Source organism: Denticeps clupeoides, chromosome 8, assembly GCF_900700375.1.
Source record: "Denticeps clupeoides chromosome 8, fDenClu1.1, whole genome shotgun sequence".
In the NCBI taxonomy this organism is placed as follows: domain Eukaryota; kingdom Metazoa; phylum Chordata; class Actinopteri; order Clupeiformes; family Denticipitidae; genus Denticeps; species Denticeps clupeoides.
In genome coordinates this window covers 15,253,329-15,279,106 of record NC_041714.1, presented here as the reverse complement: position 1 = coordinate 15,279,106, position 25,778 = coordinate 15,253,329, and the positions used below count along the sequence as shown (strand labels likewise).

The window sequence follows — 25,778 nt, the reverse complement described above, 5'->3', positions numbered from 1 at the left end:
GTTTAGTTTTCAAATTCCCCCGACAGGCATAAAGCTCTTTCTTTGCCAACATCATTCCAGGCTGCTTTTTTCTTTGCTTTTTAATTCAAGTTTAGTTTATTGTCCCCATAAGGATCATTTTGTCATGAATGTGATGGGTCAAAACTAAAAGTACTGCCATGAAAAAGCTCTGCAACTCATAACACTAATTAGAATTCCAAAGTCCCAAAATAACAATGCGTGGCTTTATTGCAATTTTGAATTGCCCAGAAATGCACTGTTTATGATTTTTGAGTATTTATGTTTTTTTTTTTCCCTAAAAAATATAGACCGTTTAGGGCATTATATGAATGAGGTTCAAAGAATAAGATGTCTTACAAAAAACAATGTTCTATAATTGCATATTGAAAATACTTTTCGGAATTTAAATGGTGATCTTTTTAGTGTGTGTGAATATGCAAAGATGGAAGTGTCTGTTCTGTATTATATTTCTCAGGTTATGCTCTAAATCAGGGGTCAGCAACCCTTTGTCCTGCACTTTTTTTTGTGTTTACCTTCATTTAGCTTACATGATTCAAATTCTGTACTCTATATCCCCCAGTTCTTGAGTTGAATGAGGTGTGGTGCTCTCCAGGATCTTGGTTGGTTAAGCCTTCTCTAAATATGCCATATTTTTATCATGTGGTCATGATTCCATATATGATCTAGATTTCGATAATTGCTATTCAGATAATGACCATATGTCAATTCATGTTGCCTTAGTTATCTCGTCATAGATTTTGTTGACCATGACAACACTACTCGATGCACAAGGCCAGCAAATTTTTTTATGGTTTTGGGGTTAGGGGTAAGGTTAGGTTTTCCATTAAGAGTGCGCGCACACACACACACACACACACACACACACACACACATATATAATTAATTTGAAAGGCATAAATTGTCATTGAAATCTATCAAAATCCATCAGTATTGTGTGACTTCTATAATGACATTCATTATAAAACTATATTTGCAATAAAATAGAACTGTTGTTTGTAAAATTCTTCATTTTAAACATGATTCCAATTGGAGAAAATGGTTTATCGTTCACGCTGTTATCGCGTTAGATTCAGTAAATGCGGTTTGTGCGAACTGACGTTGTTCACTGGTTCGTGCTGTGGACTTAGCAGTCTCGGTCAGCTGTGCATCATGGGTGACTCATTCCTCCACTCGACAGTCATCAGCGTGTTTGTTTTCTCTGCGGTCGGTTTGTGAAAGCCTCTCTCTGCGGTGCCCGTCTACATTCTTCCGAAACCGAGGCCTGGCCGGAGCGCTCCTCATTTTTTTCCTTGCTGCAGACAACCATCCGGGTTTGCTGCTATTCTGTGATACTCAAGACTCACGTGTCGGGGCTTTTTATAATACTTGTAGCTAAAACTTGATTTGAAGCTTCAGCTCCCCTGGGTTGGTGGAAAGTAGGCCATGGAGAGGCAGAGTGGAAAAATAGAGAGAGAGAGGAGAACAGAAGGCTTCACAGAAGCAGGGTGATATATTTAACGGCCCCATCTGTGAAGCCCGTGTCTAATTAGCTGCAAATTAACTTTTAATAAGTAGTGCCAGTGGGAGGGGTGCGCGTGGGGGTGGGTATGGGGCTGCTCTGTGCTTATTTTGGACCTGATAGGAGAAGCCCGGCCCTGTATTCCCATGCCAACCTGGAAAACCCCTGGAGGACCCGTCACCATCCAGATGATCCACGGGCTAAGACTCAGGCTGGGTTTGAGATCACTCGTTATGCCCTCATCTCAGCTCACATAATGGGCTATTTGATTATTTGCCGCCGTTGCTGTATTTTGTGTTCATGCTGTATAACAGTTGGAGTTGGAGACCTGTAGCTAGTGTCACAATACAGCGCTAACAGTATCAGTTTCCTCAGTTTTGTAGATAATCGTAATGCTGGCTATTTCAGCATATATTTTCCCTTAATTATGGCAGCCACTTCATTTTACCATATTACCTTAAAATGACATTGTCAACAAGCGTTGTACAGTTTGTGCAATCAGCATCAGTAAAATCAGTCACAATTTAAATGACATAAATGCACCATCTAGTGGTGCTTCCTTTTGAAGTGAAGTGATTGTCATTGTGAAACACGGCACAGCACACGGTGACACAACGAAACGTGTCCTCTGCTTTTAACCATCACCCTGGTGAGCAGTGGGCAGCCATGACAGGAGCCCGGGGAGCAGCGTGTGGGGATGGTGCTTTGCTCAGTGGCACCTTGCCGATCACGGGTCCGCTTCCTTACCCGCTATGCCACCACTGCCCCTTTTATTACACTGAGTAATGTTATTTATTCACAAAGGAGATTTGGATTTTGCCGGCTCCTCAATCTGAAACATCTTGATGTATATTGATCACTATGAGAATTTATTTGATTAGTGCATGGAAAACCAAATTGTGCTTGGCTAAAGGCCTAGATGCTTGTAAAGGCCTAGGGCTGGTAGTAGCCTAGTGGGTAACACACTCGCCTATGAACCAGAAGACCCGGGTTCGAATCCCACTTACTACCATTGTGTCCCTGAGCAAGACACTTAACCCTAAGTTGCTCCAGGGGGGGACTGTCCCTGTAACTACTGATTGTAAGTCGATCTGGATAAGGGCGTCTGATAAATGCTGTAAATGTAGATGCAAAATCTGCAAAGATGGCAAATAATTATAACATGCAGGGTTTGACTAGCTTTATGTACTTGTTTCAGTAGTGTGTTAAATGATTAATTAACAAGCTGGTTAACAAAAAGTTTTTTATTTGAAGAACGATTCTACAGGATTCTACATTTCAGCTTACTGAAAATGTGTTGGTGCATAAAGTGCTTCACTGACCTGAAATTAAATCAAAGATAAATGAAATAACAAGAAAATCTCAATTAAAAGTGCAACAGTTTTAAGGGCTTGAACCTGGTTCTTCTCGGCCTGATAATGAGTTGGCAGCGGGGAGAGGGGACATTTAGCCACTACATTTTTCACTGCACTTCACTGCATTTTTGCCTGCCAGATGCTGGTATCATCCTGAGGAATTCTGTTTGAGGCGAGCTTGTTTTGAACTGTCGAAAGAAACTGATCAGAGCTAACAAATGTTGTGTTCCCAGACTGTTCAGTGTGGGTTATGGTGTGTGTTGACATGTCCTGGCGGTACCGATGGATTTCTGCAAAACTTTTTTTCTGGTTAGGTGCTGCTCTCCACGCCCATGTTCCTCCACGAGGTGCTGAGTTTAAATGGGTCCTCGTCTGCAGATGTGTGCAGTGGAAAGTGCTATAAATATCTCTCTGCTTAGTAATGGCCTGTCACAGCGGGGTCACCTGGGTCCCCTGCCTGCTGGAAGACAAGTCCCAGCTTAGAACCATGTAAACACAGGAAAAACTACCAAACAGGGACTTTTTTTTTTTTTTTTTTCCTTTCAGCACTGTTCTTATTCCGTGTCGTCAAGGAGCACCCCATCGTGAAATGTTTGTGTTGGCAGTTCACTCTTTCCGCGCTCTTCGTCTCACTGAAGCTTTAAACATGGCCTTTTTGTGCGGAAATGGTGCTGGCTTCACCGCGAATACAGCATTACCCCCTAATGCTGCTGGGCGCAGCAGGTGGAGGTCTGTCGCTCGAGCCGGGGCTGAAGTGGGAAGATGGCACCGGCCCGAGAGTTTCCTGAAAGGCAGAGTTTACTCCGGGTCTCTCCCTCAGGCCTGAGTAATGACCGGGTTCAGCTGTCATGTCCTTATATGGCCCTGTGCACCGAGTTGTGTCCGCAGAGGGCTTTCACTGGCACCAGCGGGAAACTGAAACACACTGACTCTTCTCAGTATCAATGAGTGGTGTAACGGTACTCAAAAATCACTGTTTGGTACGTACTGCAGCTTTATAGTCACTGCATAATGCATAAAATTTTAAATGCATAAAATGTACGTTTAAATCAAGATTAATATAGTTTCAGGTGTCTTTTTTTAAACTACTGATTATGAACATTTAGGACCTGTACAGTCCTTTATACTGGCGGTGTTCATATTCAAATTGTACAATACAATAATTGTTTCAAAATATTCATTTAAACCATTTAGCCTGTGGCTAACGGCCACAGATTAAGGTTTCCGTCTATTAACAAATGCATATTTTGTTATTCAGTGTCATATCAGGAAGTTATAAAATCAAGAGACAAAATCTCCTCTTTGATTATGTGATAACTTTTAACAATGTTATATATTTATTTATTTAATTCAAAATTTGTTCCATGCTTCAAATATTTTATAATTTTTCTAATGCACATTCACACAAACCCTATATATATATATTATTTTGTTAATGGACCTTCTGAGGTGCAAATCCATGCATATTTTGTTATTCAGTGTCATATCAGGAAGTTATAAAATCAAGAGACAAAATCTCCTCTTTGATTATGTGATATCTTTTAACAATGTTATATATATATTTATTTAATTCAAAATTTGTTCCATGCTTCAAATATTTTATAATTTTTCTAATGCACATTCACACAAACCCTATATATATATATTATTTTGTTAATGGACCTTCTGAGGTGCAAATCCATAGCATCTGTTATTAAATGTGTGTTTTTAAGAGGCCTCTTAATAGTCACTCTGACAAAAGCACCCTGGGAAGATTGTGTGTCGAGTCTTTGGGAGTTTGGTTCAGATTACAGGAAATAGAAGGATGAGGAAAACCCTGAGCGCAATACTGAGATGTTGAGACATGGTTGTGTTACTTGCGTCATTGATTTGCTACTGCTTACACCTTCTTGTGTGTGTATGTGTTCTGCCATTCTGCGGATTGACCTCTGATAATTTTTTTCCTTCTCGTTTCAGCCTGAGAACCTCCAGAAGACATGGTTACGGGAGTTTTATCAGGTAACCTCATCCATTTTTTTAAACAACAGCACATATACTAGTGATTCTAGTCATTAAATGCATCTCTTACTGTGAAACTTCATATATTTACCCCCCCACATCATCATATCACATTAGACAGAGTATCGTGTGTTGTGCTAGGGTGGAAAAAAAGAAGACGTTTTCACTTCGTCTCTGCTTTGATGTTGACGGCGAAGAAACCGCAACTTTTTCCACTCTCTGCAGGAGGAAGCTGAGTCGCGCCAATACTGTAACAGTGAAAGCGAAAGCGATTCTGAGGGAGGGAGAGAACAGAGGATCGCCAGGATGAACAATATTTACAGAGGGCCAGTCAGAACCCCGTTATCTAATTAACCCCTGTCATTCAGGCCATAAGGTTCACAAAAACATGTTTGTGTATTTTTATTAGTGACTGAACGTGTGTGTGTGTCAGCTTCATGTGTAACAGTAATAAGGCAGCAAGGTGCAGCAGGTCTGTATCCAGGTAACGCTGCTGCTGCTGCAGCACATGAAGAAATCTGCAGCTCGTCTTTATTATGAATGGGAGCAGAGGTTGATCCTGGTGCAGCTCCTCTCAGGCATTTTTTTTTTCATGGCCCATTTAAAGAGTCCCTGTTGAGCATTTGAAGGACCCCATGTGAAAGTGAGGCAGGACGAGCGGAGATGGGAGATGGACCGTGTGAATTAAGGCATTGTCAGCTCAAGTAGCTGTGAAGTGTTCCGAGGCAGAGAGAGGAGATCTGGTGAAATGTGTACATGCTAGATTAGAGTGAGACAGATTTGTGTCCCAATTTGAACAAATAAAACTAATAGTTTAGAAATAAACTAAAGTTTGTATTTACTTTTATCATTACAATTCAGACTTTTTTCTAATCTGAAATATTGACACTGGGGTGAAAATTGAAAGACATGGCAACCCCCGAAGCCCTTTGTGTTTTGAGAGATGCATAATTTCCTTTTTATTGTCTTCCTGTCAGTATGCAGGTGTGCTGGCTGCCAGGCAGCCCCCTGTACTGGTGTGAAAGACTGTAGATTAGGACGTTGGCCAGATGTTTTTTTTTTTTATCCAGTATTAAAACGTACACTTGGTCCATTTCTGTGTATGGTTCCATTTCACAAGGTTAATCTGTTCAGGGAATCAGCATTTATAGGGCAGTGGTGGCCTAGCGTTTAAGGAAGCAGACTCGTAATCTCAAGGTTCAAACCTTTCATGGCTGCCCACTGCTCACTAATGGAATGGTTAAATGCAGAGGACTAATTTTCTTGTGTGAATGTGTGCTGTGCTGCAGTGTTTTACAATTACAGTCACTTTACTTCTCGTATTTTAGTTTAATAATTTTGACTTTTCAGTTTTAGACTGGTAGCAGATAGTACACATAAATCCAAATGAATGAAATGAAGCTTTTAGCGCCCCCTTGTGTTTCTTTTCTTGAAGTAACCAGGGGTCTGTTTTTTACCATCGATTTTACTGGCGCTCATGCGCAGGCCTCTGGCTCAGTGGGCTCATCTCCTTGTGTAAATACCTCACCAGGGTACATTTATAATTCATCTGTGCTGTACTACAGATAAGGGTACTATTAGGTGGAGAAGCGACATTGAAAAAGCAGATCATCATAGAGATAATCATTCTAGACAGAAGTTGGCTCTGGAAAATGGCACAGAACTTCACGGCTTTAGATTTGAGATTTTTACTTACACTTTTGCCCACCATAACTAGCAATCTGTACAGTCATATACTAGACTAAATCTATAATGATAAACCTCTGTGAGTGTTGAGAAAAGTTGACTTGACATCTCTGTTAGTTGCATCATCATGCTCACCATTAATGAAAAGCGTTATACGTAATTGTAGTCACTGTGCAATAATTTCCTGAACTAGTGATTAACACACTGTTGAACTGGCAGACCACTAATCCCACATTTGGAATTGCTTTTGAGACACATTCCTGTAAGTAATTAGCAACTAAGCAATTTTGGAAAGGGAATTAGTTAGGTGCCAGGTAATTGAATGTAATTGTCTAGTTTTTGTTTACATGATTAATGGATTTTTACTGTCATATCCAGCCAGGCCAGCTGTGCAGAAGTAGGTTCATGTAGTGTGTTTGTGTGTGTGTTTGTTTGTAATGACACTTTTGGATTTTGGAATCTGGGTGACTGACCCTCTGTACCCCAACGATGAGGCGAACAACGTTATGGAGGTAAATGTGAGTGTGGGAATGAGGTTGAGTGTGAGGGTAACTCACTTGCTCACTCAGTTGCTCGCATACTCAAACTTCTGCTTCATGAGATCTGCAGTTAGCCTCATCCTCAGAAGAGATCAAGTCTGAACAAACAAGGCTGGAGTGAATTGTCTTATGCTTCTACTGTGTGTTTGCATGTTAGTAAGTACTTGTGCCAGGCCCTGGCACGGTGACATCATGGAAAGCTTCAGGCTTTTCTGTGAGCTCAGAGGGACTGATGGGAACTCCGTGGGTAACTGCTAAAACAGCAAACTTTTATACACTGTAAACACTCCTCCCAACACACGCAAGCACACACACACACACACACAAATGCAGAAACATTGTCTACATTCACACAAGCTTCTCAGCAGCACCTCCGATGGTGATGTAAGAGGTCAAGGATGTGCTGCCTTCCTGCAGAACAGCGCACGCCCTGACCACAAAACCGCCTTGCTTGGGTCATTAAACACACACACACACGATATTCATACTACCAGCATCTGTTGGCACTGCAGGCCCTGTAGTTGATATTCTGTAGGAATCATGTGTTCAGGTACAGCGGTACAGATGTTCTGCAATGAGATATGATTTTGTAGTTTTTTTTTAAGGTACATAAACATGGATGTGGTGGACTTATTGACTTATTTTAAAGTTTTGCAATATCCAAACAGAGGTATGTGTCTGATTCTGTATTCTAAGTGCAGACAAGTTACTTTGGTTCTGTAGTTCATATTCTCTAGTGTAGATATAGATGAGTTTGTGTCTTGTACAATTATGTAGTATTTTTTAAGGTATGTTCTGTGTATTAAATTATTTTGGTGTCTAATGCACATTTGATGTCACTGCCTATTTGAACTGGCATAACCAGGTGGGTGGCATCTATCTACACTTAAGCAAATCAGTACATTTGCTTGCTGTATTTGTTTAGTGGTCTTTCTCTGTGCACCATATAAACTGCGGTTTGCATGGTGCTCTGCGGTGCGTGTCTGAATTTCTGGGCCCCATTTGCATGGGACTCTTCCCAGGTTTTTCCACCGGTCGTGGCCAGTGAGGAGAGATTACTTCCTCCATCGTCTGGATTTGCAGTCAGGAGTGTGTCAGGTTGGAGCTGACTGGCGGGTTGAGATTGCAGCTGTAATAGCCCTGGGAAGTATTTACAACTCAGGGGATGTTTGTGTATGACAACTGAAGTCTCATTTGTGTTGTGTGTTACACCCCTGTGCTTGTGTGTATGCATCAATCAGATCAGTTGTTTTTACAATAGTGGGCTAAGGATAAGGAATAAGTAAAATAGTCTGAATTGCTGGTTGCTGAGTCCCTAACCACCTAGGTGCCAGTGAGCAAGGTCCTGTCCACATACACTGCTTCCCAGGCACCATTATTTTAAAGTAAGTTTTTTTTAGGTTTTAAGCACAGCACACGGTGCACACAACGGAATGTGTCTTCTGCATTCCCGGGGAGTAGTGTTTGGGAATGATGCTTTGCACAGTGGCACCATGGCAGCTCGTGACCTTCCGATTACGGGTCCACTGCCTTACCTGCTAGACCACCACTGTCCCTTCATGGCTTCCCACTGCTCAGTAAGGGTGATGGGTTAAATGCAGAGGAGACATTTTGTTGTGTGTACCGTGTGCTGTGCTGCAGTGTTTCACAATGACAATCACTTCACTTTCACCCAATAAATCAAATGAAACGAGCCTTCAATCTGGTCACTTCCCCCAGAGACAAGCTGAGCCCACCCTGCCAAATGATGGAGAATTTTCCGGGAGAAAAATTGGGGTGACAGTGCCTCCTGCACTAGACAACACTGCTGCTCACAGTTCACTTTGCCATGTATTTTGCAACATGCATTATTTATTTAAGACAGAGTATGCGTTCCACTCTATTATATTCTGGTTGCTAACACCGAAAGCTATGATTTGGTGACTTATTAAGAAAGCAGACATCTTCAACCTAAGCCCAGCACTTTAGGAACTGAAATTCCAAAAGATATAGAGAAACCTACACAATCCTCCAGTTTTGCACCCTCTGCCTTCAACACAATACACAGCCCAGTCTGCCTGACTTGAACATAGATAGCCCATCCAAGCCCGTTTTAATCGACACAGGCAGGGGGGCTTCAGGGAAAAAAAAAAAGTTTGGAACGACTGAATCAGATTGTTTTTATAATTTTTTTCAGACATAATAATTTAAGTGTTTTTTTTTTTACCCTACACGGTTCCTTTTGGATCATTTGTGCATAATTTTTTTTCATTTGCTGTCATGAGTCAAATTAAAATTTTACATTTCCCATTTTAATTGTAGTTTGTAATTTGGCTGCCTTTTACCTCAAAATCAGCTTTTTAAAAATATCTGTTGCCACAGTAACAACATTTTTTTTTTTTTTTTTTTTTTCCAAAGTGGAATCAAATTTGTAACTGTGTTATATCCTAAGCAGCATCTTTAAACTGTGGTTAGACATGGATACACTACACTGACATTTAATTAATTAACAGTTTCTTGGCCATTCTTTTTGGTTTATTGAAGTTGAAATTTCTCAGAAAACATTTACCTCCATTAATCCATTGAAGCACCTTGGTGGTGACCTCAGTGTTTGAACAGTGTAATTTGTCCTCGAAACGACGTGCTATTATCATGTCCGGCCACGTTGGGCAGCACCAGCCTGACACAGTGCCACCCGCACGCCTGCTGTTGTTCGGATAGCATGGAAAGGAACTCCTCGCCCCTTTCTCAAACATCTCATTGTGCCGCATCCGCCAGGGAGACACTCACCCGCCTGACGTGGCGCGCAAACACAAGCGGCGTGCCCCGTGGCGTCCTTGCCAGCTCTCGTCCGCAAACACGCAACTGTTTGCAGTGTTTAAAGAAGCCCCGCTTCTGTTCACCTGTGCCAAGGTGTTACTGTTCAGAGTAAACATGAGCCGTGCTGGCTGCGGGAGGAGCCGCTTACCAGGTTTACACAAGAGTATCACACTGATGGCTGCAAATATGAAGATAAGGCATAATTGCAACTCATGAAGACATGACGTATTATCATCATACAGTCCTGGCAATAAATATATATATACAATACAGGCCAAAAGTTTGGACACATAATGTTAGACATCCTAACATTAAGTACATAACTCCACATGTGTCATTCATAATCTACCAACGTATATGGTCATGAAAATAAAGAATGAGAAGGTGTGTCCAAACTTTTGGCATCTACTGTATATATTTACATTACTGATATTAGAATCTGTCAATGAGGAGTAAATATATGATTACAATAAAATTGTCATAATGATCAAACACAGCATTAGATTACATGTTGATTATGCTTTAAAAAAAAAGTTTCAGCATATATTTAACTGCTTGCACAGACACACACTCTCTCACGTGCACACACACACACACACACACACACATGCTTGTTTGAAAGTTGTTTAAGTCCTGTACACTCTTCGGTCGGGGCTCAGTGCTCCACTAATCTCCTTTAGTCGGGCCCCGGGTGCCCGGGCCGAGTCCAGGGTCATCCAGCTAAGTGACATGGCACTGGCCTGATGGAAAATCCATAGTGTTATTGCTTTACATTACTTTTATTTGATTCCGCTTCGAGCGGGGATAATGCAGACTGTGGAGCGGCCCAGACCTTGGGTTCTAAGTGCCCCGGGAGGGGCCACAAATCCTGGTCGACGTTGATCTACGGCCCTTGCCCACCATCCGCAGGCCGACCTGTGAGCCGCTCTGAGCGTTGTAATTCACTCCCGTATAGATTTTCCGTTACGCCTCGACACCTCGGAACAGTCGGCACTGCGCTCACAAACACCCTTCCGCACCCTGGGGCACGCTGGGAGGGGTAGAGTGGTCATGTGACCAGCAGTCCGATCCCTCTCTGGGTTCCCAGGGCAGCCCTGAGACGTACGTTCTATGTGACATTTCACCCTCTGGGCAGAGTTGCCGTTCAGGCTACTGTGAGGTCATTCGTGGTCACATGTCCAACATGACTGATGTCACTTTAGCTTACCGCATGCTTCCTCTCAGCCAAATAAAGTGAGCTTGGGAGTCGGCTGATCATTCTCATTTACGTCCAGTCTTTTCATTAAATAGAAATCGAAATATAAATGTTAAACAGTCATTTTAGTGTTTTATGGTTACAGTGAAAAATAAATTAAATGGCCTTTGAAATCATAACACATTTGATTTTCCTCACGTCTGCCAACAAAAGACATCCTAACATTAGGTAATGGTAATGTAATGCTTTCTTTCTGTCTTCCTGTCTCTGTTACAGACAGTGAACTCACACAAGCCTCATTTCCTGGCCCTGCATTGTCAAGAAGTCGGAGGCAAGAACTATGAAGAGTCCATGACGCACGTGGACAGTTTTGTCAAGTGAGTGTCCCAAACGTCCCAAGCGCCAAGGGCTGAAACTCTGTTGGACAGGCTGTTTGTTGTCTGTCCTTTCAATGGTATTCACAGCTAAAGCCAATATTTGCCGTGACTGATCCGGCCTGTGGGTTTCCTCCCCGGAGGGAACTGTCTTCTCACAGGCCAAGTGGCCTTCAAATTTGCTCCTGCCAAAAAAAAAAAAAAAAAACGGCGCCCCCTTGTGGTATAAAATTTTTTGTTTGATTTCTCAATGCGTTTAATTAGAGTTTAACACTTCTCTGGCAGGGAGCTGCTGTCCAGTGATGCCATGAAGGAGTATAACCGAGCCCGCGTCTACCTCGATGAAAACTACAAATCCAAGGAGCATTTCACCGTAAGTACGATGATTATTCTGCACTGACCATAGACCAACAGCCAAAAACAACAGGCTTCTGCACTGATGTAGATCACAACAGTGAAATGTTAGCTTGTTATCATAATCTCAGCAACCTCATATATGCCATAAACAATCAATCTTTTAATATATATTTATTCAATAAATATAATTTTTTTTCTCAGTCATGTTGACATTAAGATAAAAAAAAATTACACACATATGGAAATATTTAGCTTTTACGGCCAGCAGATGGCGCCAACAGTGCAGTTTTCCCCACATATGCGGTGAACTTTTTAATTCATAGTAATAATATAAACCTTTCAGTATCATCTTTTATTAAAGGGACATAGACATCGGTAAAGCAGCCAATTACAGCAAATAACTATACTGTGCATTAAAACACTGGCAGTGAAATCAGAAAACAAAGGAAAAAAAGAGAACTATCATTAGTGAAGATTCATAAAAATGCTTTATGATGGACCCATCTTCCCAGTCTATCCTATTATCTTTATGATTGTCTGCTGTTTGTTGGTATTTATGGAGAAATAGTTAATAGATTTTATAGGGACATTTTTTCGAGTTAATGCATTAATGATTGATGTGTAAAATGCCCAGTGCATCATGGGGGATTGCACTCATCTGTCTTTTGCTGAACAGAATGAACTTTTATGATAATAAAGTATGCAGCATGGCACAGTGAATTCATTGCCAATTATGGACGTTGTTTTGATAGGACTTTTTTTATTATTTTTTTTTTTATTAAAAATGTTGTTGCAGCAAAACAGTGCAGCCCAGAACATTTCGTTAAATTCATTTGAGTTATATAACTGTAATGTTATTAATCATTAATAATATATTTTTCCTCCATATGATGTTTTTATAGTTTTGTATTATTTAGTAACACTGTTTATTGGCCAAATATTTAATTGCAAGACAGATCACGATTTATGGTTATTTTCCAAAAAAGAAAAAGAAATAAATTATGAAATTAAATATGAATGATACACATTCTACAGGGGGAGTATACATAGATGCAAATGTGAACTGAAGCAATTTTGTCTATTTTATTTTTAATTTGTCATTTTGAGCAAAAACGAAATAAAATACACTTCCGTCAGTATAGTGCTTTAAATAGTGCTGTCATACAAAGTGCTTGCCATTTACAGGAGATGCGACTTTATATTTGTCTTTTTTTTATTTTCCCCACAAACTTCGATTTTTGTGGCAGAGGGTAATTGTTTATTGTCTGCCCTGCCGGTCAATTTTCAGATAAAGCCGGTCGAAACCTGGCTGAGGCGCCGAGTGCAGTGCAGTGTGTTTCTTTCGGTTTAAGAAGTGACTGAGCTGCAGATCCGTTGTTTGTGTGCGCTTACATACACTCATGCCTTAAGAAAATCTTTTTAACGGCATCCGCTGGCACTTCTTTTGCAGAACTGAAACAAGTAGGATGCTAAAAATCTCCTTGAATGAACACGCACGTGCTCTTTGACCCTTCGCTGCATGGATTGATCAGTCAGAATTGGGGTGGGGGAAATAAATATGCCCTCCTTTCGTTCCTCCCATCGCTCAGTATTTGTAGAGCGGCTCTCAGGTCATAATTACCCTCCGCCTCGGCGGTAGGAGAGCGCTTGAATGGCATGTGCTTGGCCGGCGTTTAACGCCAGCGTTAAGGTATACAGCAGGTAAAATGTCAATTAGGAGCGGCTGCCCTGATAACTCAACTCCCAGTCCACTTGTTCCGGGACATTAATATTTATAATGGGCTCGGCCCACGGGTCCCCGAGCTTCGTGTGTAATGATGTGCACTAATGTCGGCCCGTTTTACTGGCTGTGTGTGTGTGTGTGTGTGTGTGTGTGTGTGTGTGTGTGTGTGTCTCAAGCCACACTTTTTACTTTTCATGGACGCTGACCATTCTTATTCCAAATCATATTAACAGTAAATATAACCTTCAGTGTATGCCACCATCTTAATAAATGTCACCTTTCAGCAGGTGAAGCCGTGACCCGTTTCACGTTTTTGCTAGTGTGACCAATTAGCAACACTCATTTTGTGAAATGGGTACTTTATTAGTACTGTCGTGTCCGAGGGAGTTTTCTGATGGTGTTATTTTGTACAAATGTAAGTGCTGTATTTTCATTTTGTTTAATTTATTTGTAAATCAATTCTGAGGTGATTATATTATTTGCTGCTGTAAGCGTATGCAGTTTTCATTTTATAACTATAATTATAATTATACATTTTAGAACTGAATTATTATTATTATTATTATTATTATATGTTAGGAACAATGACAAAGGGCCATCATAATGATGGCACTTGGAGAGATGTGGTTTTATGAAGTTAGGACTCATCAGGAAACATTTGAGAACCACTGAGCTGCGATAACATTTAGTGACCTTATTTATGGTAAAATTAATCTGTTCTGGTCAGAAGGAGCCCCTGACCTGAAAAGAGTTTTGGAACGTCCGGTGTTGCCGTTTTCCTTTTTTCCTCTCAATTTTGCACTACAGCTCCCATGATTCCAAAAGAGGTGCAGTTTTATTTCAATTTGACACTCACTTAAGTGGGCAATCGTATGACAATTGGGCAATAAGTGATCGACTGTGTCACACATTGTGACACCCAGGAAGTTTATCGGTATCTCTTCTGACAGTCTGTGAAATGTGCGCTACATTAAGCCAACGCCTCTCTCCTCCATCCCGCCGGTCCAGCACTTCCTGTCAGCTCCTGCCAGGTGAGCGCTCTGACTGCGGGTGGGCGAGTGTTCGAGCAGGGGCCCGGCGCATCTCCTGCGAGGTGTCCCTGTAATGTAATCATCACAGCGGGGAGGCGCTCTACTGTGGCGGGTGTTGACAGGACCTGTGTGTGTGTGTGTGTGTGTGTGTGTGTGTGTGTGTTAATCCTGTTTTACGACACTCTCCATCTCCGTAACCTCCACATTTACACCGCAGCGTTTACCCCTGCCGTAAATGAACAGGCCGCGCGGGCATTAGCCCGGACAGAGGAGCCCCGCCCCTGGCTGCTGATGGCGTGCATGGCGGCGAGCTCATAACCAGGTGAAAATACGGCCGACCGAGATTTCCATATGGTGAGGAGCGCGGAGAGGCCGGGGCCTTTTGAATGGAGTAGATGTCAGGCCGGCGTCATCGTTCCGCCATAACTCAGCCACTCGCACGCACACCCCCCCCACGCCCGCACAGACACCCGGGACACGCGCTGAGCGACAATCAATGAATCTGCCATCAGGAGTGAATTATGGAGACGGGAGGGCGGCCGCGCCGGGCAAATTTTCGGCTGCGAAATGCGTAGATAATGAATGGCGCTTATGGGCCGACGGAATGGATTTGTTTATCATAAGGAGCCTAATCTGTGAATCTGGCCTACCCACAGGGCACTGCTGCTGCCCCCCCAGTCACCGCCGCTTTGGACAATCCTGGCGACGTGCCATACGTGTCCGTCGCACACACTCACACACACTCGCCTGCGTATCCGCAGGGCCTCATAAACTGACCTCTGATAAAATGGTTGTTTGCGTGAGAGCTGATTGGTTTACAGCGTGGGGGGTGGGTTATGTGGGGTAAATCAGGGCTGTCTGCGGTGGTCTGGTGGGGAGCGGCTGGTTCTAATAGTGATGCGATTGCAGGAGTGCGGTGGTCCGGCACAGGCCAGGCCGACCGGGAGCCCCCCAAACGCAATCCATCCCATCCCCCCGGCCGCCGTACGTTATGATATGTGCCCCCACCCGCCACCCCACCCCAGCCGGGGAGGGCTGGAGTGAAGGTGAGCCTGTCATATCGATCTTTTTAGTGCTAAAATATGAGCCACTTTACTCTGCTCCCTTGCACAGTGATGTGAAAAATAATAACTCGGACCCAAATTAAAAATATTGATCGCTCGGGAGGTGTTGAGAGCAAATAAACACCCACCCTTTTTTTTTTTTTTTACGTCCCACCTCTCCTCCACCCCTCAGTCCCCTTCTCCATTTCTCCCTTTTAGGTGACCCTCCATCTTTAGCTTCTCACACCCACCCCCCACATGCACTCAGTGCTGCTCCACCCCGTAGGGTCAGGGGTGCAAGACTGTAGAATTTGGTCACCTGTCAATCTTCGCCCCAAAAAGGCTTCACTCTTTTGCCTTAAAATAATATAGTTCGATAAATAAATGTTATTTGGCACATCTCTGCCTGGCCTGTTTCACTGGAATTGATACAGTGCTGGACAGCACAGGCATTTGTGAACAAGAAGAAGGTGTCCTCTGGCCAGGTCCTGATGCATGGTGGCCAATGGTGGCCTAGCGGTGACAGTTTTGACAGTGGTGGCCTAGCGGTTAAGGAAGCGGCCCCGTAATCAGAAGGTTGCCGGTTCGAATCCCACTGCTCACTAAGGGTGATGGGTTAAATGCAGAGAACACATTTCACTGTGTGCACCGTGTGCTGTGGTGCTGTGTATCACAATGACAATCACTTCACGTTATCACTTCACGTTGCATGTTTTTGGTGGTGAGGTGTAAATGGCATTAAATTAAAAGTCCTGAGCTATCAAAAATAAATTGATGATTGCTGCGGTGTGAAGTGAAGAAACCAGAAGAAAAAACATTTTGTGCCGTAGAAATCACGATGAACTCTGGGGTTCAGTAGCTTGTTAACCGAGCCCTCGGGGTAAAGGATGGCAGAATGCTGGAGTGCGGTTAGCGGCATGTCCAGCTGGGTGATGGTGATGGTCCGGTGGTGTGATGGCTGCTAACAGACCCCACCTCTACGGTCTCCAACTGGACAGAAGCTGCTCCAGTGATTACTGGTTTGCACCGATCGCAATTTGCATAACCCATCTGACCTGTGCAGATGCCACCTTTTATTTCCCCATTAGCTAATCTCCCTGCTGCACTTTCCTTAATCTGCTGCCTATAGAAGCCTATCACACCCCAGCCTCTCTGGTTTAGGGGGTCTGGTCTTCCGGGACCCCTTTATGTGGCTCCGCTTTACATCAACAGATGAGTTTTAAACTGATATAAATACTGTAAATAAAATCCACATCGATCTACATTTTCACTCATCCTGCACACTCATTCACCTTCCATCTGTACAGACCAGTTAAGACCAGTTCTCATTAATTACAGTATGTGCAAAAAATTTGCATTCAGGTAAATTGTATAAATGTTATTGATTACATTTATTAGTTTATTTAAACATTCTGCTGCAAGCTATTTGAAGTGACAGACCCACAATTTGGTTCGGTGGCACATGATGTCACCCGAGTCGAAGTGAACGATTAATTATAACTGTCACAGCTTACATTTTGCAAAGAATGAATACAATTAATAATGTAAATGTGTTTTATTTAGCTTTATGCATGCAATCAGTTTATTTTTTTGTCATTGGAATTTTTATCTAATTTAAACATGCTAACAGCACAATGATTAGTGATTTGGTCCGAGAATCCTCTCTTCCATTGTAAAAATCTCATAATTGCTTCAACGCATGCATGGCTCTGTCAATCTGTAAATACCTGTGGACATCAACTGTCTGAAGTTATGGTCTATTGGTGTAGACAAGCGTTTGCGTAGTGGTAGCTGTCTGATCAGGTTAAGACCACTATTTACCACCACCCCCACACCCGCCCCAAAGTGGCGTCTTCCAGGTTTCAATTTAGTTTAGTGACCAGCATTATTTTTTTTTTTTGATTTAATGTATGCCCCCGCCCCACCCCTTCTTTTCATATACAAACCCCCTCGCTCCACAACTCATTCAATGCATTGCATTTTAAAGGCATTTAATTTTTTTTTGCTGGCATGAAACGTTGCAGCGTTACAACTTAGTGTACGTTTGCATTTCCCCTGTGCATAAAATGATTGCGTCTGCTAAAAGGGCCCCTTAATTATATGAAACTGACTTTGCTTACCCTTGATTCGCTGGCCCTGTTTTTGTGCACCCCCCCACTCCACCCAACCTAGCCCACCCACCCCTCTCCATCAGCATTATTAATGTGGCTGAAAGTGCTTTAATGCTGAGCTTAGTCATTACCTGTGCTTGTGCTTTTTTTTTTTTTTACATTTGTAATTAAATACAGAAGGCCATTTGTGTGTAAGTTGTCCCTACAATATTTTGTGTGCACTTGCCCTTACAATAATCAGTTTGGAAATGATTGTCATAACCTTTTAGCCTGTAACTTGTTCTTCAATCGCATTATCTTAAGTTGATCACCACATACATTGATTTCCGTAAAAAAAGACAGTTTTTCATTGATTGGAAAGTGATTCCCAACACCCTGGGCTTCCAAAATGAGCAGATAATTAATAAGGCAAGTTCAGAAAACATGAGTCAACAGGGTTGCTGATGGATCGGAGGAGACTGGCAGTAAGTACATTTGTCACTTTAATGACATTGTTATAGTGGGTAAAATATTGTGCCTCTTGTCACACTTGTGACAGAATGGCACCAATTGTATAGTCTAGGCTTGGCAGATTGGTCACTCTTAGTGAGCAGTGGGCAGCCATGATAGGCGGCATAAGACCAATGTGTGGGTACTTTGCTCAGTGGAACCTCGGTCCGGGATTTGAAACAGCAACCTTCGGGTCCGCTTCCTTACTCACTAGGCCACCACTGCTCATTGCACATCAACTCCACTCTTTAAAACCAACCTGTTAATCTTGGATGTGATATTGTCATGATCTTTGTTCATCGAGGACATACCATGCTAGGATGAGAATGAACTTGCTTTAACTTCTTTGCCCTGGACTGCGATTGGATTACAGCGATTTCCCTACTACTGTCAGCACATGCAGAAGTAATGGGTGAAATACGTGGTGAGGGAATTTCATTATCTTCTTAAGCCAACCACAGTAGCAGGACAGGCCTCAGTTCTACATCAGGCATTTCAACATCATGGTAGAGCTGGATGTTTAAAATTTTTTGAACCATCGCGATTAAGGACCTGCACCTTTTCTGTTACGTTACTCTCAAGGGTACACAACGCGATGTCAATGTGCAATAGTGGTCATGATAAAAAAATTGGTACCATTCAATATGGGAAACTTGTCAAATCACTTGGCCCTGCTTCAGAGACCCAACACAGCATTATCTGATTTTGTCCGTCAGATCAAAGTCTGGATATTCAGGGTTAGGGTCCAGTTCTGTGAGAACTACACAGCTCTCGCTGCCTCAAGAGAGCACAGAACATCATAAAGGACCCCTCACAACCCAATCATGACCTGTTCCAAATGCTGCCATCAGGCAAGAGATAAAAGAGCATTAAAGCCAGGACAAACAGACTAAACTGTTTTTACCTTGTTGCAATCAGGGCACTTAATGACATTTAATCTATCTATCCTTCCACCTCTTACTCTATTTCTTTTTCATGTGAAAAATATTCTGTATTATATTTGTATGACATTTTGTTCGATATGAGTATATGTCTTCTTTTAACTAGTTTTTTGGCTCAGGGACTGCACATAATTTTTTTGTACTGGTTACATTCACAATAAAGATATATCTGGTTCTGATTGTGAGTTACGGTTAATTGGTGAATACGATTCAGGCTGGTTTGTAGTGCCCTATGATTTCCGCGCTGTGGAAAACTCATTCGGAATCGTGGAATCCAACGAATAAAACTGAAACTGCTTTAAAACACATGCACGAATATGCAATGTTTGGGCTTGGCTCGCTGGAACAATGATGTCCTGAGAGAATTATGGAAACCGACTCTTAAGTGCCAAGTTCAGAGCAGAACAATACCCAAACAGTTTTTTATAAATCTGAAGAACTCTTTTTGTAAGAACACATCTTGGTTCCAGTTCATTATGCAAGTGGGCACAACTTTTTTGTATTCCAGGTCTCCCCAATGCTTATTTATTTCCTACGTTTTGTGGCTGGAACTGGAGATCCTAAGGTGAGCCAGATCAGACCAAAAGCCCGATTGTTTTTTACACTTAACCCTTGCAGTTACTTTAAGGGCAGCTTTCAAATGTAATCTGAAAATTCAGTTACAAGCTAATTCCGTTCTAGAGTTAAGTGCAGTTTTATGGTCTTTGTTTCCCCTTTTCTCCTGTCTCTCTCTCTTTTTTTTCTGCTCTCTCTTCTCCCACAACCTGGCATTTCCTCCCTCCTCCCTTCAGCGCTCCACTCCTTGCTGCCACTTCTTGCCCGATATCCAGGTAATTGGGTTGAGCCTCGCAAATCAAATTTCTCCAACATGGTTATCCTGCTCCGAAATGGGACCGTGTCTCTGGCTGTCAGGAGCGGGAAGTTAATCTGCTTTGGTTAAGGCCACGTGTGTGTGCGTGCTCACACACACACACACACACACACACACACACACACACTGTTCCAATGTTCCACATACATTGAGATCCTGTTGAGATGTTCTTTTACCTCAGTTGTACATGAGGATGATCTTGTAATTTAGCTTGTTTTGACACCTACTCGCTCACTCTCTCTCTCTCGCTCTCTCTCTCTCACACACACACACACACACACACAAACCCTCACCTCCAGATTTCCCCCTTGTGCAAATAATGATATTTGAATTGAGCATTAACAGGCTTAATTACTTTCAAATTGTCATTTTAATTTACACTGATATAGTATTGATCACACAAGGCAAGGTGAAGGCTCTCGGCACAGAGTGGGCTGATGTGGAATTAAGCAGCAGCGCAGGGTCCTCTGGGGGCCATGAGGGGCCCGTCCTGCTGCAGCCCAGGAGAGGAATGATATTTCCCCATAATGAACTGGCAGCATGCGCCGACATGAATCTCCCGCTGGCCGGAGAAGGCGGGAAATAATGGGGTTTGGGCAGCGGCCGTGGGTTATTCATTCACTGCCATGCACCAATTCTCCTGTGATCCATCCCAATGGGGTGGTGGGGTGTGGAGTCCCCCCCACCTTCAAATGTGTTTGCCTGCCACGCGGAGCATTGCTGACCTTTTGTGGATAAAGTGTAGATATATTTGCCCCCCCCCCTACCTTCCTCAACCCCCCTATCCTCATCTCGCTCCCCTTCACTAATGGGATGCCCAGTAAAGCGCTGTGTACAGATGGGCTGGGTGCTTGGCTGTGGGTGGAGGGGTGGATGAAGGAAGATCTTCAGGGAGCCATCAGCCCCTAATCCAAACGTCGTCAACACGACAGGAAAGTGTTTGTAATTCCACGGACTCCCACCCCCCACCCCACCTGATTGTTGCCGCTCGTGACTTTTCTGCCAGAGCAGAGGACACCTCTCCTCTGGGACGGAGCACTGATGGGACGTCACGTAGCACCCGTTAATGGCGCAATGAAATCGTTACCTTCAGGCTGGCGATTTCTCAGCAGGTGTGGGGAGAAACGACCACACCTCATCTCCTCTCTGAAAGTTATTTCAGTCGTCGAGGCCGCCCTCAATGATTTTTTTACCTCACGTGCTGCCAGGTTGTAGTGTTTGGACCTGTTTAAAATGCCTTGTTGTTAATCGCAAGTGTTAGCATGTGAGTGTTAATTGTTTGTAATGTGGTCTAGTGGTGGCCTATTGGTTTAAGAAAGCAGCCCCACAATCAGAAGGTTGCCGGTTCGAATTCCGAGGCTCCAAGGTGCCTCTGAGGTTCCACTGAGCAAAGCACCATCCCCACACACTGCTCCCCAGCCTGTCATGGCTGCCCAATGCTCACTAAGGTTGATTGTTAAAACAGAGGACACATTTTGTTGTGTGAACCGTGTGCAGTGTTGCAGTGTAACACAATGACAATCACTTCATTTTCATAATGCATGGTGCTTCAAGATATAGCTGTACAAATTGAAATGACCTCTAGGCTATTGAATTAAAAGCTTTGATATCTAAATTTGGGTTTAAATGCAGATGATATTTCATTGTGTGCACCGTGTGCCCTGCTTGCTGTGTGTCATAATGACAGTCACTTCAGTATAAAAGTCCTCACACACACAGATGATTTCTTTTATGCTGAAGAGTAGTGCAACAGGTTTCAGGTGGTGCATCATCATGTGCTTGGACTGGATTTCTTTAAAAAGCTCAAGGTTTTATTAAATTTTTTTACTGTCACCAAAGACAGTATGCTGCCATTTTACATAATCTGCATAAATTAATTTTGATTACTATTAATAATATTATGGAGGGATATTAACATCGTCATACTACTTCATTCATCATATTATTCTCACCTAATTTGGGGTTGCAGTAAGGAGGCCATTTGGACAATGAAGACCCCCTCCAAAATCATTCTTGGCGGGGGAGGTATCCTCATTGGTTGCATCCTGGGACTATTTCAATACACATAATGGACTTGGCAAGGCCTTCCGATGTTTCAAGTTAAGGCCTCGTCTGTCCACTCTGTCATCCAATCACCTTATTCTAATGCTCTTGCATTGTTTAGTCAACCCAGACTTCCATTTACATCAGCCCATAACCAGGCTGCCAGGCCACAGCGGCACTTAATAGAATTAGCAGGTATTGTGTGGCACATTTTAAACACTGATGCTCCAGACTACTCTTAACTCCCCCTTCCCACCTTTTCTTTCCTCAGATGTTGGCCACATCACTGCTAACAGGGTTTTGAATTTGTCTTTGAAAAGCTCTGCTCAAATAGAATCTTTCAGTTTTAATGGTCTTAGATATGGCAGCCTTAATCTTATTGCGGTTCCGCATCGAAATATACGCAACATATAAAAATAGCGGGGATAAAACTGAACATGCACATGGTTGGAATTTGCAGTCACATGGTCCACCTTTTTATTTTCTTTAATCCCTCAGCACTTCAGTGCTATCTTTTAAAAACAAATTAGCCTCAGATGCCTTTCTCTCTTGTGATTATTGGAGGCTAAATGGCCAGATCAGCGAAATTGTTTTAGCTCTAGTGTCCTTAACAGCATTAAACATGCACCAGGGCAATGGATTTTAAATGGCCCTTATCCACAAATCCTTCAGCTTCCCCTGTCCAGCCATGATCCGGGGTTTTGGCAGCGTACCTTTTCAATGTAGATTTTTGCCAAAAATGAAATGTAGTCTGAGGTTGCATGCTTTTTCAAACGAGTTCTTTGTTTGTGGAGTCCTGAACTGCACTCTGACCCACCAGCTTGCTGTTTGTCTTTTTACAAATTGCACTGAATGGATGTCATTCAAAGCCCACCTGGCCTCTGGAAAAAAAAAAAAAAAACCCTGCGTGAACCTCCTTGATGCATGGAAGCCCTCTCCCATCGTGGCATAAAGTAAACATAACCATATTTTTGGTATGTAATTTATTCCAAAAGGGCTTCAATCAAACACAAAGGCAGCCCTAGTCGGCGTGGCCCAGCACAGAAGTTCACTCCACAATGGTGGGTTTGTGTGCGGCCCTCGTTAACTAATTACCAACTCATTAAAGGACATCGTAATTAAGTTGCATGCTACGCACATTTAGTTAGATTCGGCTCTTTAATTGGAATGGCCTAATTGCATTCCTGTGGTTTTGCGAGGAACATCTTGCAGCGCTTGGATGAAGATGAAGGGCTTCCGCAGTCATGGAAGCTGATGTTGGTTTACAGCAGGACACAGAAGCTCTTTTTCAAACACTCCCTACAAGTTGGACTCATTTTTTGATTGTAACATAAGCAGCAGTCATTTACAACAGTCTTAAGTTATCGCTGAATTTTCAACAAGGATAACATTTTGTAATTTGTTTGTAGTCCTCAGCAGAGGGCAGTGGTGAATTTTCTTTGCTTGCTGGGTCTGTGCCACTCCACCTCCCCCTGGCACCGGCCTTCAGGCTTGGCTTAAACCCCAGAGTGTGTCAGCAAAGGACTGGATGGGCGCTGGCGATTGTGCCTGGATAAGAAAAGTCCCCACGTTTTCTTTATTTTGTCACATTATTATTGTAATACAGCAATAGAAGAAGAAGAGAAGAATGAAACCCATGACATAATTTTGGCTATCCAAGAGGGTGGTGGACGCATTTACATTTTTTTTTTTTTTTTTTTTTAATACGACCCTCCATGTGCGCCACTTTCCTCAAGCTTTCTTTCTCTGGTGATCCAGTGAAGTATAACTAAGCTAGCATGGAGGATATCCAACCATTTAAACCAAGCCTGGGCAACTTTACATAAGACATCATCGGCAGACATGTGCTTTTACATAAAGACAAAGACGCTGAGAAATGCCGTCCAGACTGGGGTCTTAGTGGCGCCGTCAGACTTTTTTTTTTTTCTCCCCTTAGCTCTAAAGCTTCACGGGTCTCTGCTCCCTGTTTGTGCTCAGCAAGAATTCTTCTGTCGATATCAAGAGGCAACTGTGAGAAAAATGCCGTCTCTGCAGCCTTAGAATAAAACGTGAGCCTCTCTGAGGGTCCCTTGCCACAGTCAGATAATTCTTTCGTCCCTCCGTTGTTCTGGCTTTCTCTCCTTTCCTTCAGGCGTAGAGGGATCTGGGCCTCTGAGAGTCGGCTGCAGGCGATCGGCTATGTGGCCGTGGTGACTTGCGGTCATTTAAAAATGTGTCAAATGACTCCACTGTCTCTATGAAAGAGTCCAGCCCATGCGGGGTGGAAGCGTTACTCACATAGTGGGATGAGGATGAACAGAAACGCAGAGAAAAATAACGATGTGATAAATTCCCCTTGCTGACCCAGAGATGCTCCATTCCCATATGTTTTATTGAGGACACCTTCAATAAAACTGTTTCCTATTGGACAGTCAACATGTCACTGCAAGGCCATGATCGCCGCAGTGGAGTGATCTGTTGTAAAAATTGTTTCATCACTGGATAGGCATTCATTTCAAATGAAAGTTTTAAGTTTTGAAGCAGCTTGAACACATTGTTCTCAAAACAAACACTGCGCTATATTTATTTTTTATTAATGGGGTAATTAACTTTATATTGCTACAGGTCCTGACACCACCACATTATGTATCAGCCATGGAGTTAAGACTTTTTTTTGTTAACATTTTGTTTGATCAGATTCAATTCCTTTATAATGTTAATCTATTTTGGTGTTTGTATGTGTGTGCGTTTGTGTGTGTGTGTGTATGTGTGTATGTGTGTATATATATATCCAATTTGTGTCATATAAGAAAGCACCACTAGGTGTGTCCGGTGACATTACTATTGCAGAAGGCCAGTTGAATGGACTCTATCCCCTCAGTCATTTGCACAGCTTCACTTTTCACTTTACACACTTTACACATTTGCACACCTTTGCCCTACTCTTGACATGTAATTAATGTTTACATTAAAACATATATTTGTTTATATTTACAATATTGACATATTTGTAACACTTGAAAACTTTTGTAATTACTTGCAATATTTGTAATAGAGGTCAATAGCTTGCACAAGCATTTCACTTCGTATCATACCGTGTGTGACTGTATGTGACAAATAAATTTGAATTAGAATTTTATCAAGACCTCTCGCTTTACTATTGCATCTTATTTATAATGTAAAATTGCAACCACATTCATCAGTATTTGTGATTTTGTTGTTTGTTAGTTATGGATTTTATTGTGCTGATGTCACATGTGGTCTGTGGGAAAATGATTAGTTTGTGGCATTTTAGTCCCTCTTGTTCCGAGCAGATTGTGCTTGACTTCTAACCAGATATTTTGGTTGAAGAGAGTGAATGTTTCCTGTACGCAGAATGAAATTACAGGAACAGGAAAGCTTTTGTTTTCCTTTTAAAGACTGCACGCATCACATTTGCTACTGCTCGTTTTCTCACGAGAAGAAAGGGAAGGACCAGTTTCTTCCGAGCACTTCAATACGTCCTTAATTCAATAGAATGAATTACAAACGACCTCGGCAATGGGTCAGATATTAAATAGCATGTTAATTTAGATTGATGAACGTTCAATGTCAACATTAACAATATTAACAATAAAAAAGAAAATGGAACAAAGGAGAAAAATCAATGTCTCCACAGACCCCTCTAAAACAATGTCCCCCTAATGGGCATACCTATTTAGAAATTAAATAGAAAAACACACAAG

General features: G+C 42.4%; 1 protein-coding gene across 5 annotated transcripts in view; it reads left to right on the top strand.

Moving 5' to 3' along the window:
• The window catches only part of inpp5a (inositol polyphosphate-5-phosphatase A), a 108,200-nt gene that overhangs the window by 24,789 nt on the left and 57,633 nt on the right, over positions 1-25,778 (top strand). For all 5 annotated transcript variants that reach the window (XM_028990040.1, XM_028990045.1, XM_028990044.1 and 2 more), the window contains exons 2-4: positions 4,831-4,872; positions 11,368-11,468; positions 11,751-11,838. In XM_028990040.1, coding sequence (XP_028845873.1) covers positions 4,831-4,872; positions 11,368-11,468; positions 11,751-11,838 — 231 coding nt within the window. The remainder of the gene's footprint in view (positions 1-4,830; positions 4,873-11,367; positions 11,469-11,750; positions 11,839-25,778) is intronic.